The sequence below is a fragment of the Glandiceps talaboti genome, chromosome 14, assembly GCF_964340395.1.
Source record: "Glandiceps talaboti chromosome 14, keGlaTala1.1, whole genome shotgun sequence".
Classification (NCBI taxonomy): Eukaryota; Metazoa; Hemichordata; class Enteropneusta; family Spengelidae; genus Glandiceps; species Glandiceps talaboti.
Window position 1 is genome coordinate 22433253 of NC_135562.1, and position 16890 is coordinate 22450142.

A 16890-nucleotide genomic window follows, 5' to 3' on the forward strand; every position below is an offset into this window, starting at 1 on the left:
TATAGACATTTTGGTTTTACAATTTTGTCGTGGAGTCTTTTCTGGATCAGCTACATTTGACATTGCTGGTCTGCGCGATCGATGTTTTTTTCAATTATGCCGAAAAGTTTATTGTGCTATCAATTCTAGATTCCCTTTGATTTTCAAAACTGTCAATCATGACGTCACACAATTACATTATTGGTATTCAGATAAAGTTTCAATATTGTACATTTTTCGTGTTCATGGTAGACATTTTTACTTAAATAAACAAAAATGCAGAATTGTGACACCTTTGATGAATTCTAGATTCAGAAAATAATCATACCAAAAATATGGACTAAATAAGTCATAATGTCTTGTCCATAGCCCACCCACAAAACAACAAAAACAAAAACAAATTGGGACATAAAACATTGAACTATCTAATAACACAAGCATATTATTATTTGCAAAACAATTAATCGACGGAAGATGACATGATGATATACTGAAATTTCTAGCTGTATACTAATATTGCCCATATCTTTCCTTACATAAATCATACAATCGGACGCTGGAATTTACATTTTTGTGTATATATACTATAGTTTAGTGTTTTACCGATGACGTCATTACAGTCTAAAAGCCCGGACCGATGATGTCATTATAGTTTAAAAGCCCTAACCGATGATGTCATTATAGTCTAAAAAAGCAATTAGAGTGAATAAAATACAAACTCGAGAGACATATCTTTTCTTTTTATTTGTTTTTGGAAAATGAAACATTCTTATGAGATCTTGAGAGAATTTTTGTTGTTGCTTTCGGTAACAAAAAGTTAGGCGAGATATCAAGAAACTAACTTATTATCTCGAGAAATGACCCCAAGATCTCGAGAAACTTTCTCGTTATCTCGAGAAACTATTTTGAGATCTCAAGAAAAAATAAAAAAGGAGAAAAGAATTGTTTCTGGTCAGCACGCGCATCACTTAAATACCCTCGCGTCGGTCTTTATTTTTCGTCTTTGACCAGCCCTGCAGTCTGCAGTCTCCGGGGAGAAACACAACAATTCTTTAGTGAACATTTCAGTGAAGACAACAGCAGAGTGTCCCTGTGCCTGTCCATAAAGTGCGTTTCACGCGCCTCGTCTTCTTTTTTTTATATTGCGCCACTAGCGACAATGCCCACAAATTCACTCTTTTTTGTTTCACAAGTACACACCATGACCGCAAGGAGGCGCTGCATATGGAGCGTCAGTTTCTGTGACGTAAGCAATTCATGTGCACACATTCTTTGACTCTCCGGTTTGACTGTTACTCGAGATGCCTGTAGTCTTCAATCAAACTTGTAGATTTTGATGATATTCGGAATTATTTAAACGAAAAATGCAACTAAAACATATGAAAACCTTACTGACTCCACAGGTAAGTGGAAAATTTAACGAGTCACCGTAAATATTAACATTATCAACAGAATATAGACTATATTAGTGCTACATGTAACTTGTTATGAACTGGCGTTGATCTCTGATATCCGTTTAGATTGTAATGACACTCATCTCCATAGAATAACACGGTACTTCTGCTAAAACTATTTGTCATTAGTCATTTTATTTCAGCGTATTGTTATTAAATAATGTGGCAACTATGATTACTACCCCCGGGGTCGAGTCGTTGAAAAGATCGCCACAGAATTTGGTTTTGAAAGCATTGGTTTACAATCGTCATGGTAACATGGTATAGCTAGTGAGTGTAGTTGCAATAAATTGTAACTTTGGTTGTTTTGATTTAGGGGTATGTTTTGTTTTGTATCTTTCTATCGATCACTGGCTGTAGTTGTGATAGTGTTAGGCGGTTAGCTTATATTCCGAGGTCTTGCTTTAGCTTTGAAGTGGGATTGTTTTCTCCTGATACCCCAGTGAGGTGTCAAACATTGATCATATCATATGTTTGTACTATTATTTACTGAGACGCGTGTGTCCGTCAAGAGAACTCAGCCCGTCATTCCGTATACCTGAGAATTAAGATCGCGTACATTGTGATTCTTCTTGATATATTTCACTCACAATTTTGTAACTACAATGTCTACGTTGTCAAGTGCAATCACATCAGAACAACCACCAGTTCCATTTTTTTGTATGTTTATATCATTATACCATTTAAAAATCAACTTTGTGAATCACATTTGTGTTCATTCATGTAATGAAAGTTTCTGGACTTGTGATTTGGTGAAAGTATTTCTGTTTGTACATGTAAGAGTGATGGTATACATTAATCCATGCCATTTTGTCAACCAAGCTGGATTATGGCAATGTGTTACACTACGGAAATTCTGTCTCTCTTCTCTAACGTGCTCAGAACGCCGCTGCTAGAAAAATCACTCATTCAAGGAAATTCACCCATATCTCACCCATCATTCAAGATCTACAATGTACATTGATTGGTTGCCAGTTCAGTTCATGATAAATTACAAGATTCTTCTGCTTCCTTACAAAACCCTACACAAACCCCAGCATACATCAATGATTTGATTAAGTCATACACACCACAACTTTCCCTTCGTTCGGTTAATAAGGACTTGTTGGTCTCAACAACATTTAACAACAAGACGTATGGCGGCCGTGCTTTTTTCAAACTGTGCTCCAAAACTTTGGAATGGCTTACCACAAGAAATTCGTCATTCATCAAATCTGGAAACTTTTTAAGAACAAATTGAAAGTACATCTTTTCAAACTAGATTATTGTGTGGATTGAACATTTCAAGTGCCATTGAACAGAAAATGTCTTTTGGAATCTGGTGCTATAGAAATTCTTTATGATTGATTGATTGATTGATTGATTGATTGGTGGTAACTCTGATGAACTGATCAATACACATTGTCAACTGTTAATACCATGGACTCAGAACAGCCATAAAAGAGACTCAGTAATTGTCTTTATGGCTATACAATGTATTACATGTATTGACTCGTGACACGTCCATGTTCTCTTCAAATAACTATTTCAGTCCTTCCTTCGTGGATGTATGATTTATAATGAGACATTCACATTCTCTTCAATTTCAAATAACTTTTTCAAGTAAAGTGAGAAGGCGAACTACATGTGTACTGACATCTCTTAGTATTCATCAAGGCACAAAATACATTTTGTATTATATTTCATATTTTCCTACCCCTTTCAGATGACATGTGATTTTAGTGTGTGTGTGTGTGTGTGTGTGTGTGTGTGTGTGTGTGTGTGTGTGTGTGTGTGTGTGTGTGTGTGTGTGTGTACATGTACATGTATGTGGGGTGGGGTGAAATGTCAGCTTCTGAATGTAAGTACATGTAATTCTGAACACTATATCACGTATGCACCAGGAGTTATCAATGCTAATATTACCCTTGCCTAGTTGATAATTTCAATTTGAAATATGTGCTGACAATAAAGAATGAAAACACTATCAAACCAGTGTACCACTGCAAGTGACCCTATTCCAACTTAAAAGTAACCATGCAATTATTCAATTTATTATTTATAAGAATCATGATATAAAAATGAAAATCCATGTTAATTTTGAGTCATGATGGGTGATTGGTTAGAGTGGCTGGCTTGGAATCTGCAGGTACAGGTTGTGGAGTCATGATGGGTGAATGGTTAGCGTGGTCGGCTTTCAATCTGCAGGTTACAGGTTCGAGCACCATCGCTGCCATTTGTTTCTGAGTGGCTAAAGTCCTTGTGCAAGATTTGAACCACAATTGTGCCTCAGTCAACCCAGCTATATAAAATTGGGGACCTGGTAGGGTGTAGGTTGCAATGTGAATGCTTTAAATGCCTAGATGTTACAAATATATGTGATGAGGAAATCATTCTTTGCACAGTTTCCATGCATTGTGTATGTAAATTGGTTTATTTGATTGATTGATTGATGTATTTGCAGGATGGGGCAGCAAAGATCACAGCTCTGGCGTGGGCACCAAACAATAACAAACTAGCAGTATGTACAGTGGATAGGGTCATTCTACTGTATGATGAACAAGGAGAAAGAAGAGATAAATTTTCTACCAAGCCTGCTGATTCAAAGGTAATACACATCTAATGTAATGTTTTCCATTAGAGCAGCACCTTATTCTTGGCAAATGAACAGTGTTTGATATGTGCATGTACATAATAATGCAATGATGAATTTTCAATCATACACAGTGTCACATCATTTTAGATCTACTTCAGTGTTACCTTTACACTGTGTTAAGTCAATTGTTCAATTTATAAGAAAAATGAAATGTAGTACTACAATGTATAGACCGCCTGACTCAATTTCAGTACATTTTAGTTTTTGATTTATACAGTTTGTCAAGACTGTAAAATGCAGAATTCACTCTTAACTGGAGAAAAAGGGGATGTTAAATCATAAAATATGTTGATTATAATTCACTTTCACATCTCAGTTTGGAATTGGTATTAATCCAAACTTAGTATCAAGCTTCTGAAGTTTAATTTGGTTCCAAAAAGACACAAATAATGAGCAAAACAAGTTCCCCTCTTAGAATGTTCTTAGCCCCACTAGGAATTTTCTCTTCACCCCCACCCCCACCCCCTTGTCATAAGTTTGCTCACGTCCTTGGTGTGGGTTGGATGTACAAGCTTACATATATACTTGTCTCTCAGTCCACTGTTAAATGTGTGTGATCAGAGCCAAGTACTTTATATAGATATTATAGAATTTGGAATTAACTCAAATGCAGAAGTTCACATTTACTGTTCAGAAAATATCAAGAAGTACCTATAAGTAATTTTAAACAAAGTGTGCATTGTAGTCCAGCAGACATTTTTACTGATCTGTGTGGCTGTATGACAATATTCAATGTATACCCATCACTAAACTTACTGATCTGTGTGGCTGTATGACAATATTTAATGTATACCCATCACTAAACTTACTGATCTGTGTGGCTGTATGACAATATTTAATGTATGCCCATCACTAAACTTACTGATCTGTGTGGCTGTATGACAATATTCAATGTATGCCCATCACTAAACTTACTGATCTGTGTGGCTGTATGACAATATTCAATGTATGCCCATCACTAAACTTACTGATCTGTGTGGCTGTATGACAATATTCAATGTATGCCCATCACTAAACTTACTGATCTGTGTGGCTGTATGACAATATTCAATGTATGCCCATCACTAAACTTACTGATCTGTGTGGCTGTATGACAATATTCAATGTATACCCATCACTAAACTTACTGATCTGTGTGGCTGTATGACAATATTCAATGTATACCCATCACTAAACTTACTGATCTGTGTGGCTGTATGACAATATTTAATGTATACCCATCACTAAACTTACTGATCTGTGTGGCTGTATGACAATATTCAATGTATACCCATCACTAAACTTACTGATCTGTGTGGCTGTATGACAATATTCAATGTATACCCATCACTAAACTTACTGATCTGTGTGGCTGTATGACAATATTCAATGTATGCCCATCACTAAACTTACTGATCTGTGTGGCTGTATGACAATATTTAATGTATACCCATCACTAAACTTACTGATCTGTGTGGCTGTATGACAATATTCAATGTATGCCCATCACTAAACTTACTGATCTGTGTGGCTGTATGACAATATTCAATGTATACCCATCACTAAACTTACTGATCTGTGTGGCTGTATGACAATATTCAATGTATGCCCATCACCAAACTTACTGATCTGTGTGGCTGTATGACAATATTCAATGTATACCCATCACTAAACTTACTGATCTGTGTGGCTGTATGACAATATTTAATGTATACCCATCACTAAACTTACTGATCTGTGTGGCTGTATGACAATATTTAATGTATGCCCATCACTAAACTTACTGATCTGTGTGGCTGTATGACAATATTCAATGTATACCCATCACTAAACTTACTGATCTGTGTGGCTGTATGACAATATTCAATGTATGCCCATCACCAAACTTACTGATCTGTGTGGCTGTATGACAATATTCAATGTATACCCATCACTAAACTTACTGATCTGTGTGGCTGTATGACAATATTCAATGTATGCCCATCACTAAACTTACTGATCTGTGTGGCTGTATGACAATATTTAATGTATACCCATCACTAAACTTACTGATCTGTGTGGCTGTATGACAATATTCAATGTATACCCATCACTAAACTTACTGATCTGTGTGGCTGTATGACAATATTCAATGTATGCCCATCACTAAACTTACTGATCTGTGTGGCTGTATGACAATATTCAATGTATACCCATCACCAAACTTACTGATCTGTGTGGCTGTATGACAATATTCAATGTATACCCATCACTAAACTTACTGATCTGTGTGGCTGTATGACAATATTCAATGTATACCCATCACTAAACTTACTGATCTGTGTGGCTGTATGACAATATTCAATGTATGCCCATCACTAAACTTACTGATCTGTGTGGCTGTATGACAATATTCAATGTATACCCATCACCAAACTTACTGATCTGTGTGGCTGTATGACAATATTCAATGTATGCCCATCACTAAACTTACTGATCTGTGTGGCTGTATGACAATATTCAATGTATACCCATCACCAAACTTACTGATCTGTGTGGCTGTATGACAATATTCAATGTATGCCCATCACTAAACTTACTGATCTGTGTGGCTGTATGACAATATTTAATGTATACCCATCACTAAACTTACTGATCTGTGTGGCTGTATGACAATATTCAATGTATACCCATCACCAAACTTACTGATCTGTGTGGCTGTATGACAATATTCAATGTATGCCCATCACTAAACTTACTGATCTGTGTGGCTGTATGACAATATTCAATGTATGCCCATCACTAAACTTACTGATCTGTGTGGCTGTATGACAATATTCAATGTATACCCATCACCAAACTTACTGATCTGTGTGGCTGTATGACAATATTCAATGTATACCCATCACTAAACTTACTGATCTGTGTGGCTGTATGACAATATTCAATGTATACCCATCACTAAACTTACTGATCTGTATGGCTGTATGACAATATTCAATGTATACCCATCACTAAACTTACTGATCTGTGTGGCTGTATGACAATATTCAATGTATGCCCATCACTAAACTTACTGATCTGTATGGCTGTATGACAATATTCAATGTATGCCCATCACTAAACTTACTGATCTGTGTGGCTGTATGACAATATTCAATGTATACCCATCACTAAACTTACTGATCTGTGTGGCTGTATGACAATATTCAATGTATGCCCATCACTAAACTTACTGATCTGTGTGGCTGTATGACAATATTCAATGTATACCCATCACTAAACTTACTGATCTGTGTGGCTGTATGACAATATTCAATGTATACCCATCACTAAACTTACTGATCTGTGTGGCTGTATGACAATATTCAATGTATGCCCATCACTAAACTTACTGATCTGTGTGGCTGTATGACAATATTCAATGTATACCCATCACTAAACTTACTGATCTGTGTGGCTGTATGACAATATTCAATGTATACCCATCACTAAACTTACTGATCTGTGTGGCTGTATGACAATATTCAATGTATACCCATCACTAAACTTACTGATCTGTGTGGCTGTATGACAATATTCAATGTATGCCCATCACTAAACTTACTGATCTGTGTGGCTGTATGACAATATTCAATGTATACCCATCACTAAACTTACTGATCTGTGTGGCTGTATGACAATATTCAATGTATACCCATCACTAAACTTACTGATCTGTGTGGCTGTATGACAATATTCAATGTATACCCATCACTAAACTTACTGATCTGTGTGGCTGTATGACAATATTCAATGTATACCCATCACTAAACTTACTGATCTGTGTGGCTGTATGACAATATTCAATGTATACCCATCACTAAACTTACTGATCTGTGTGGCTGTATGACAATATTCAATGTATGCCCATCACTAAACTTACTGATCTGTGTGGCTGTATGACAATATTCAATGTATACCCATCACTAAACTTACTGATCTGTGTGGCTGTATGACAATATTCAATGTATACCCATCACTAAACTTACTGATCTGTGTGGCTGTATGACAATATTCAATGTATACCCATCACTAAACTTACTGATCTGTGTGGCTGTATGACAATATTTAATGTATACCCATCACTAAACTTACTGATCTGTGTGGCTGTATGACAATATTCAATGTATACCCATCACCAAACTTACTGATCTGTGTGGCTGTATGACAATATTCAATGTATGCCCATCACTAAACTTACTGATCTGTGTGGCTGTATGACAATATTTAATGTATACCCATCACTAAACTTACTGATCTGTGTGGCTGTATGACAATATTCAATGTATACCCATCACTAAACTTACTGATCTGTGTGGCTGTATGACAATATTCAATGTATACCCATCACTAAACTTACTGATCTGTGTGGCTGTATGACAATATTCAATGTATACCCATCACTAAACTTACTGATCTGTGTGGCCTAAATATTGGTACACATATAGGTCAGGTCTGTTAAACAGATATTTTTTCTTCCCTAAAATTGATGTCAAATACATGTACATTTATAAAATTCAATGTATGTACATTTATTTAGATTATTGTGTTGTAAATGTTAAAACTAAATGTAAACAAATGAAGACTGTGTATGTAGTGCACTGTAGTTGTGTAATTCTATTTCATTATATTTTATGTGAATCAGTCATCAGGAATTGATCAGGTTGAGATGAAATCAAGTATATAATTATTATAGACTTAAGATTTTTGATGTTTTAACTGATTACAGTATGGTAAGAAGAGTTACACTGTGAAGGGTTTGGCCTTTTCACCAGACTCAACCAAGATAGCAGTAGGACAGACTGATAACATCATCTATGTCTACAAAATAGGAGATGATTGGTACGTATAATCAGTTTGATAGACAGGGATACATGTAGGTGTGTGTGTGTGTGTGTGTGACACTGTATACAGTTACCTTAACAATAACAACTTTATATATATATATATATAAAGTTGTTATTGTTAAGGTAACTGTATACAGTGTCACACACACACACACACACACACACACACACACACACTACCTGACTTAGTTGTTCAACTAGCATTTGACTATTCCCTGCCTCAATTAATATGTATTTATTCAAGAGCAAATCTGATTCCATTAGACTAAAGTATACATGTAAGTACATGTATATAGAAGTGGATGTTTTCTGTGTATCAATGTCTTGTGTTCTGTTCCAGGGGTGAGAAGAAAGTCATTTGCAATAAATTTGTCCAGCAGAGTGCAGTAACATGTCTGATGTGGCCTCCTGATAATTCTATCATATTTGGTTTGGCTGATGGTAAAGTACGCATTGCTAATGTGAAAACCAATAAATCATCAACTGTGTATGGAACAGAGTCTTATGTAGTGTCATTATCCCACAAGTAAGTCTTACTACAACTACTACTACTACTACTACTGCTACTGCTGCTGCTGCTGCTACTACTACTACTACTACTACTACTACTACTACTACTACTACTACTACTACTACTACTACTACTACTACTACTACTACTACTACTATTACTACTACTACTGTAGGTGAAATGCAATTATTAACCAAGACCTTGTATGCAATGGATAAATATTATCAAATTCAATTGCCACAGTGCAGTGTGGATGCTAAGGAATAACTCTCAGTACCTCAAATACAATACTCAGTATTACTGCCAAGGCACATAATAATAACAATAATGAACAATCAATTTGTTGGTCGACACCTTAACTTCTATTCTAAACACTTCTAAGCATTACTATAGGCACATGAGAATAAGTTGATCTTGTTCTGTTTTGACCCTCTAGCATGAGGTAAAATGTTATTACATGTACTGAGAATAAGTCAACCTTCTTGTTCTATTTTGACCCTCTAGCATGAGGTAAAATGCTATTACATGTACTGAGAATAAGTTGATCTTGTTCTGTTTTGACTCTCTAGCATGAGGTAAAATGCTATTACATGTACTGAGAATAAGTTGATCTTGTTCTGTTTTGACCCTCTAGCATGGGATAAAATGCTATTGCAGGTACCAAGAATAAGTTGATCTTGTTCTGTTTTGACCCTCTAGCATGGGATAAAATGCTATTGCAGGTACCAAGAATAAGTTGATCTTGTTCTGTTTTGACCCTCTAGCATGGGATAAAATGCTATTGCAGGTACCAAGAATAAGTTGATCTTGTTCTGTTTTGACCCTCTAGCATGGGATAAAATGCTATTGCAGGTACTGACAATTGAATGGAAAATAGACATATATGTAGTTTATACTCCTACAAATATGATAATGACTACAATTTTTATGAATGCTTGAAATAAATTAAGATAGAGGTACATTGACATTTGTGTTACATAGTAGTTACACATTAAATGCCAATCGGTGTACATTTGTAATTACATCAACTACACACAAATTCACAGGTCATAGTACAATTAAAACTTTTCTAGCCAGCGACCAATTTCTGTCTGATGTTATGATTTCTTTCTTTCTATTTTGTAGCACATCTGGCAAGGGTATCCTATCTGGTCATGCTGATGGTTCTGTAGTACGTTACTTTTTTGAAGATGAAGGTACTGGTGAATCACAGGGTAAAATAGCAACCCATAGTTGTCCACCATATGCCCTTAGTTGGGCTGGTCATTCCATTGTTGCAGCGGGATGTGACAAACGAATCATTGTTTATGGCAAAGAAGGACGAATCATTCAACAGTTTGACTTCACTCGAGATCCTGAAGAGCATGAATTTACAGTAGCAGCAAATAGTCCTAGTGGACAAAGTGTGGTCATTGGTAGTTATAACAGGTATGTAGTGGTAATTAAACAAAGTGTGGTCATTGGTAGTTATAACATGTATGTACTCTGGTAATTAAACAAAGTGTGGTCATTGGTAGTTATAACAGGTATGTAGTGGTAATTAAACAAAGTGTGGTCATTGGTAGTTATAACATGTATGTAGGTGTAATTAAACAAAGTGTGGTCATTGGTAGTTATAACATGTATGTACTCTGGTAATTAAACAAAGTGTGGTCATTGATAGTTATAACAGGTATGTAGTGGTAATTAAACAAAGTGTGGTCATTGGTAGTTATAACAGGTATGTAGTGGTAATTAAACAAAGTGTGGTCATTGGTAGTTATAACATGTATGTAGTAACTGGAAATTAAACAAAGTGTGGTCATTGGTAGTTATAACAGGTATGTACTAACTGGTAATTAAACAAAGTGTGGTCATTGGTAGTTATAACAGGTATGTAGGTGTAATTAAACAAAGTGTGGTCATTGGTAGTTATAACAGGTATGTAGGTGTAATTAAACAAAGTGTGGTCATTGGTAGTTATAACAGGTATGTAGTGGTAATCAAACAAAGTGTGGTCATTGGTAGTTATAACAGGTATGTACTAACTGGTAATTAAACAAAGTGTGGTCATTGGTAGTTATAACAGGTATGTTCTAACTGGAAATTAAACAAAGTGTGGTCATTGGTAGTTATAACAGGTATGTAGGTGTAATTAAACAAAGTGTGGTCATTGGTAGTTATAACAGGTATGTAGGTGTAATTAAACAAAGTGTGGTCATTGGTAGTTATAACAGGTATGTAGTGGTAATTAAGCCAAGTGTGGTCATTGGTAGTTATAACAGGTATGTAGGTGTAATTAAACAAAGTGTGGTCATTGGTAGTTATAACAGGTATGTAGGTGTAATTAAACAAAGTGTGGTCATTGGTAGTTATAACAGGTATGTAGTGGTAATTAAGCCAAGTGTGGTCATTGGTAGTTATAACAGGTATGTAGGTGTAATTAAACAAAGTGTGGTCATTGGTAGTTATAACAGGTATGTAGTGGTAATTAAGCCAAGTGTGGTCATTGGTAGTTATAACAGGTATGTTCTAACTGGAAATTAAACAAAGTGTGGTCATTGGTAGTTATAACAGGTATGTACTGGTAATTAATAGTATTACTATGTTGATAATTGTCCAGGTTGAGAGTGTTTAACTGGGGACCAAGACGTGGAATGTGGGAGGAAGCTAAGATGAAAGAAATACCTAACTTGTACACAATTACTGCATTGGCATGGAAGAAAGATGGTTCTCGTCTGGTTGCTGTAAGTTTCATTGTCTTTTGTAAAGTTTCATAAAAAGTCCTCACTAATGTCACTCTCTGTAGCACACATGATGTAGAGTTGAAAAGTATAACCAGATTTAAACTGAATGCCTCTCGTAAGGGAATCACTAATTATGCAAATAACTCATTAAACTAAAAAAAAAACTATGGTAACAGGCTTTGTTTTTTGGACAAGCGGGCTTTCTTAGGTTAATGTATGTGCCAAATTAAATGGAATTTGAAGAGTGCATGATACTCCGTAATTACTGAATATCGTTCATTATTCAAAATACTCATTAAAGGTAAATGTTGTAGCAACAATCTTCATAGGACATGTGCTATTATTATGGTTGATATATGTACCATATTATGCAAAATTTGAAGCTTGCATTTTTAAGATACAGCCTAGTTACCTAACATCATTAATTATGGAAATATTTAATGAAAACTGTAAGCTATATCAACAGATTTTATAGGACATATCCGCTTTGTTATGGTTAATGTATGTACTAAATGATATTGAAATTCAAGGATGCATTTTTATGATATATCTTAATTACCGAAAATCATTAATCATGCAAATTAGTTATTAACACTGTAAGGTACATCAACAACCTTATAGGGCATATACAGTTTGTTATGTTTAATGTATGTACTAAATTATATTGGAATTGAAGTATGTATTCTTAAGATATAGCCTAATTACAAAAAATAATTAATTATGCAAATTATTCATTAACACTGTAAGGTACATCAACAAATTTTATAGGAGAAGTGTATGTTGTTATGTTTAACAATTATACTAAATTATATTAAAATTGAAGTATGCATTCTTAAAATATTGCTTAATTAGTTGATTTCATTAATATGCAAATTTCTCTAATTAAACATTAACAGATTTGGCTCAAAACATAATCAGGTCTATCCATTACCCTAAAGATTATATATTCCAAATTTCATTACAATTGAGCCAGCTGATTTTTAGAAAATGATGACACAGACACACACACAGACAGACAGACGGACAAACAGACACATGGACACACAGACAGATATTCCCCTTACGGGGAGTAAAAACAACAATTTCAATATTATTAGTGTATGCTGTCAGACTGTTGATAATAATTAGCAACAGTCTGATAGCATACACAATCATACATTTTGAAATCAGTTATTAAGAATAATTAGAAAATACATAGGTTATGACATTGCTTTATAAGAGTCCATTGTCATCTTATGCTATATTATTGTTTTAACTATAAGAGTCCATTGTCATCTTAGACTATGTCATTGTTTTAACTATAAGAGTCCATTGTCATCATAGACTATGTCATTGTTTTAACTATAAGAGTCTATTGTCATCATAGACTATGTCATTGTTTTAACTATAATAGTCCATTGTCATCATAGACTATGTCATTGTTTTAACTATAATTATACCATACAAGAGCCAAGTTGAACATTATATATACTGGTGATTTTATGTCATGACAATGCATGTCTATGTCACTGATTCTGCTAAGTTTGAAATATGAGTCAAAACATTTGAAATTCCCATTACTTTCTTGATTCTCAGTGCTGGTATAATTACGTAATTTTCCAATAATTTTCATGACCTAAGGGTTGTCTTAAGCCACTAATACTTCCCTTAGCTGAATAGAAAAGAATATTGGGGAATAACATCTAAGTGTCCGTTGTCATTTAAGTTAAAGGCTCACTTTGAATTTGGAATATGGTTACATGGCAGAGTTAAATAGTAATCCCATGTAAGCTTTTATATATTGCCAATATTTGATTTGCAATTTCAAAGGGTACATTATGTGGAGGTGTGGAGTTATTTGACTGCTGTCTTAGACGTGCCATTTATAAAAATAAGTTTGAGATGACCTATGTTGGTCTCAGTCAAGTCATTGTCAAGAATCTTGCATCAGGAACCAGAGTTGTTCTGAAATCTCACTATGGATATGAGGTAAGAATTAACTTTTTGTATGCCTATGTAGACAATGAACTATTTATTGCCCAATTGTCTTGTAGGGTATGTAAAGATGAAAGTAAGATGAGAAAGTGAATTGCACTTTATGTTCAATTGAAAGTAACCTGTAGCATACTAATGGCCTGAATGGGAGGAATGTCTTTCCTCACCTCTAACTCCTAGCTTACTGATAGCCCAAATTTGAAGTGATTATATTTGCATCCCCCTCTCACCTTTAACTTGTAGCGTCCTGATGGCCTAAATGAGAGGGGACTTTTTTTAGCACCCCTCTCACCTCAAACTCCTAGCTTACTGATGGTCTACCTGTATATTGAAAGGGGACTTTTATCACCACTGCCCCACCCACCCACCTATAACCCATAGCTTAGTAATATCAATTTCTTATGTATTGATCAACTCAGACTAAAAGACACATTAGAAGCAAAGAATGTTAAATGTGTATTCAAATATGTTATCAAATGTTATGGAAAGCAGTGAATATAGTTTTACATCTTGTGTTGACAGATTGATGAAGTGAAGATCCTTGGCAAAGATCGTTATTTGGTTGGTCACACCTCAGATACACTGTTACTAGGTGATCTCCTGACTAATAAACTCAGTGAGATACCATGGCAAAATACTGGAGGCAATGAAAAGTTCTTCTTTGAAAATGAAACTGTAAGTGAACCCTATTCCACCTGTTCAGTGTTCACATGATCTGTATACAATAAGTTTATTATTCATGTTCGGTGTTCACTTGATCTATATAATCTGTATACAATAAGTTTATTATTCATGTTCAGTGTTCACATGATCTATATAATCTGTATACAATAAGTTTATTATTCATGTTCAGTGTTCAATTGATAATCTGTATACAATAAGTTTATTATTCATGTTCGGTGTTCACTTGATCTATATAATCTGTATACAATAAGTTTATTATTCATGTTCAGTGTTCACATGATCTATATAATCTGTATACAATAAGTTTATTATTCATGTTCAGTGTTCAATTGATAATCTGTATACAATAAGTTTATTATTCATGTTCGGTGTTCACTTGATCTATATAATCTGTATACAATAAGTTTATTATTCATGTTCAGTGTTCACATGATCTATATAATCTGTATACAATAAGTTTATTATTCATGTTCAGTGTTCAATTGATAATCTGTATACAATAAGTTTATTATTCATGTTCAGTGTTCACATGATCTATATAATCTGTATACAATAAGTTTATTATTCATGTTCAGTGTTCACATGATCTATATAATCTGTATACAATTTTAACAAGTTTATTATTCATGTTTGATAGTGTTCACATCTATAAATCAAAATCGACAATTATTTTGTCCACCATGTCATAGTCATATATAAAGCTGTAAATGTTGAACATTAGAGATTAAATGTAATTATTGTAAACCATTTTCTGTCTCTATTGTATAGTAGACATTGATTCCAACATTTCACTGTCATTTTGCAGACCTAAAACTCAGTCAACTTTTTAACCAATTCCTTCTCAGATGTCCTATTGTCAAAATACTGACATACATGTACCATGGTAATTGTAATTTTACCATCATAGTGTTAAAATTGTCTGCATGCTGTAGTTTAGGAGTTTCATTCATTAGTTTCAATTGTTTAGTATAAACTTGTACTTTTCAATTGCTACTATATGCTTGCATCAACAGGTGTGCATGATTTTCAATGCTGGTGAACTTTCTCTGGTAGAGTATGGAGCTAATGAGATACTGGGAAGTGTAAGAACTGAGTTTATGAACCCACATCTTATCAGGTAATGAAATATTAAGAAATGTAAGAACTGAGTTTATGAACCCACATCTTATCAGGTAATGAAATATTAAGAAATGTAAGAACTGAGTTTATGAACCCACATCTTATCAGGTAATGAAATATTAAGAAATGTAAGAACTGAGTTTATGAACCCACATCTTATCAGGTAATGAAATATTAAGAAATGTAAGAACTGAGTTTATGAACCCACATCTTATCAGGTAATGAGATATTAAGAAATGTAAGAACTGAGTTTATGACCCCACATCTTATCAGGTAATGAAATATTAAGAAATGTAAGAACTGAGTTTATGACCCCACATCTTATCAGGTAATGGAATATTAAGAAATATAAGAACTGAGTTTATGAACCCACATCTTATCAAGTAATGAAATATTAAGAAATGTAAGAACTGAGTTTATGAACCCACATCTTATCAGGTAATGAGATATTAAGAAATGTAAGAACTGAGTTTATGAACCCACATCTTATCAGGTAATGGAATATTAAGAAATGTAAGAACTGAGTTTATGAACCCACATCTTATCAGGTAATGAAATATTAAGAAATGTAAGAACTGAGTTTATGAACCCACATCTTATCAGGTAATGAAATATTAAGAAATGTGAGAATTGAGTTTATAAACTCATATCAGGTAATGAAATATTAAGAAATATAAGAAACAAGTTTATGATGTGACAGTCATCTTCAGTGTTAATCTAACTATCAAAGTATCTTCTGTTGTCATCTTTAGTGTTCGTCTGAATGAACGGAAGCAGCTAGGAGTTGATGATAACAAGAAGATGGCATACTTAGTGGATTTGAAGACAATATCTATAATGGATTTAGTGATGGGTTTTAACTTATCCACTGTCACTCATGATTCCAAGATTGATTGGTTAGAATTGAATGAAACAGGACGAAAACTATTGTTCAGAGATAAACGTCTCAGAGTAAGTTAGT

At 34.3% G+C, this 16890-nt stretch overlaps 1 protein-coding gene across 1 annotated transcript in view; it reads left to right on the plus strand.

Annotated features, from left to right (window-relative positions):
- The first annotated feature begins 1255 nt into the window (after window positions 1–1255).
- The window catches only part of LOC144446040 (intraflagellar transport protein 172 homolog), a 63172-nt gene continuing 47537 nt past the window's right edge, over window positions 1256–16890 (plus strand). Inside the window, exons 1-10 of the mRNA XM_078135719.1 lie at window positions 1256–1382; window positions 3877–4020; window positions 8798–8910; window positions 9256–9441; window positions 10552–10854; window positions 12029–12152; window positions 13962–14120; window positions 14649–14801; window positions 15824–15927; window positions 16682–16880. Of these exons, the coding sequence (XP_077991845.1) occupies window positions 1344–1382; window positions 3877–4020; window positions 8798–8910; window positions 9256–9441; window positions 10552–10854; window positions 12029–12152; window positions 13962–14120; window positions 14649–14801; window positions 15824–15927; window positions 16682–16880 (1524 nt within the window). The 5' untranslated portion in view covers window positions 1256–1343. The remainder of the gene's footprint in view (window positions 1383–3876; window positions 4021–8797; window positions 8911–9255; window positions 9442–10551; window positions 10855–12028; window positions 12153–13961; window positions 14121–14648; window positions 14802–15823; window positions 15928–16681; window positions 16881–16890) is intronic.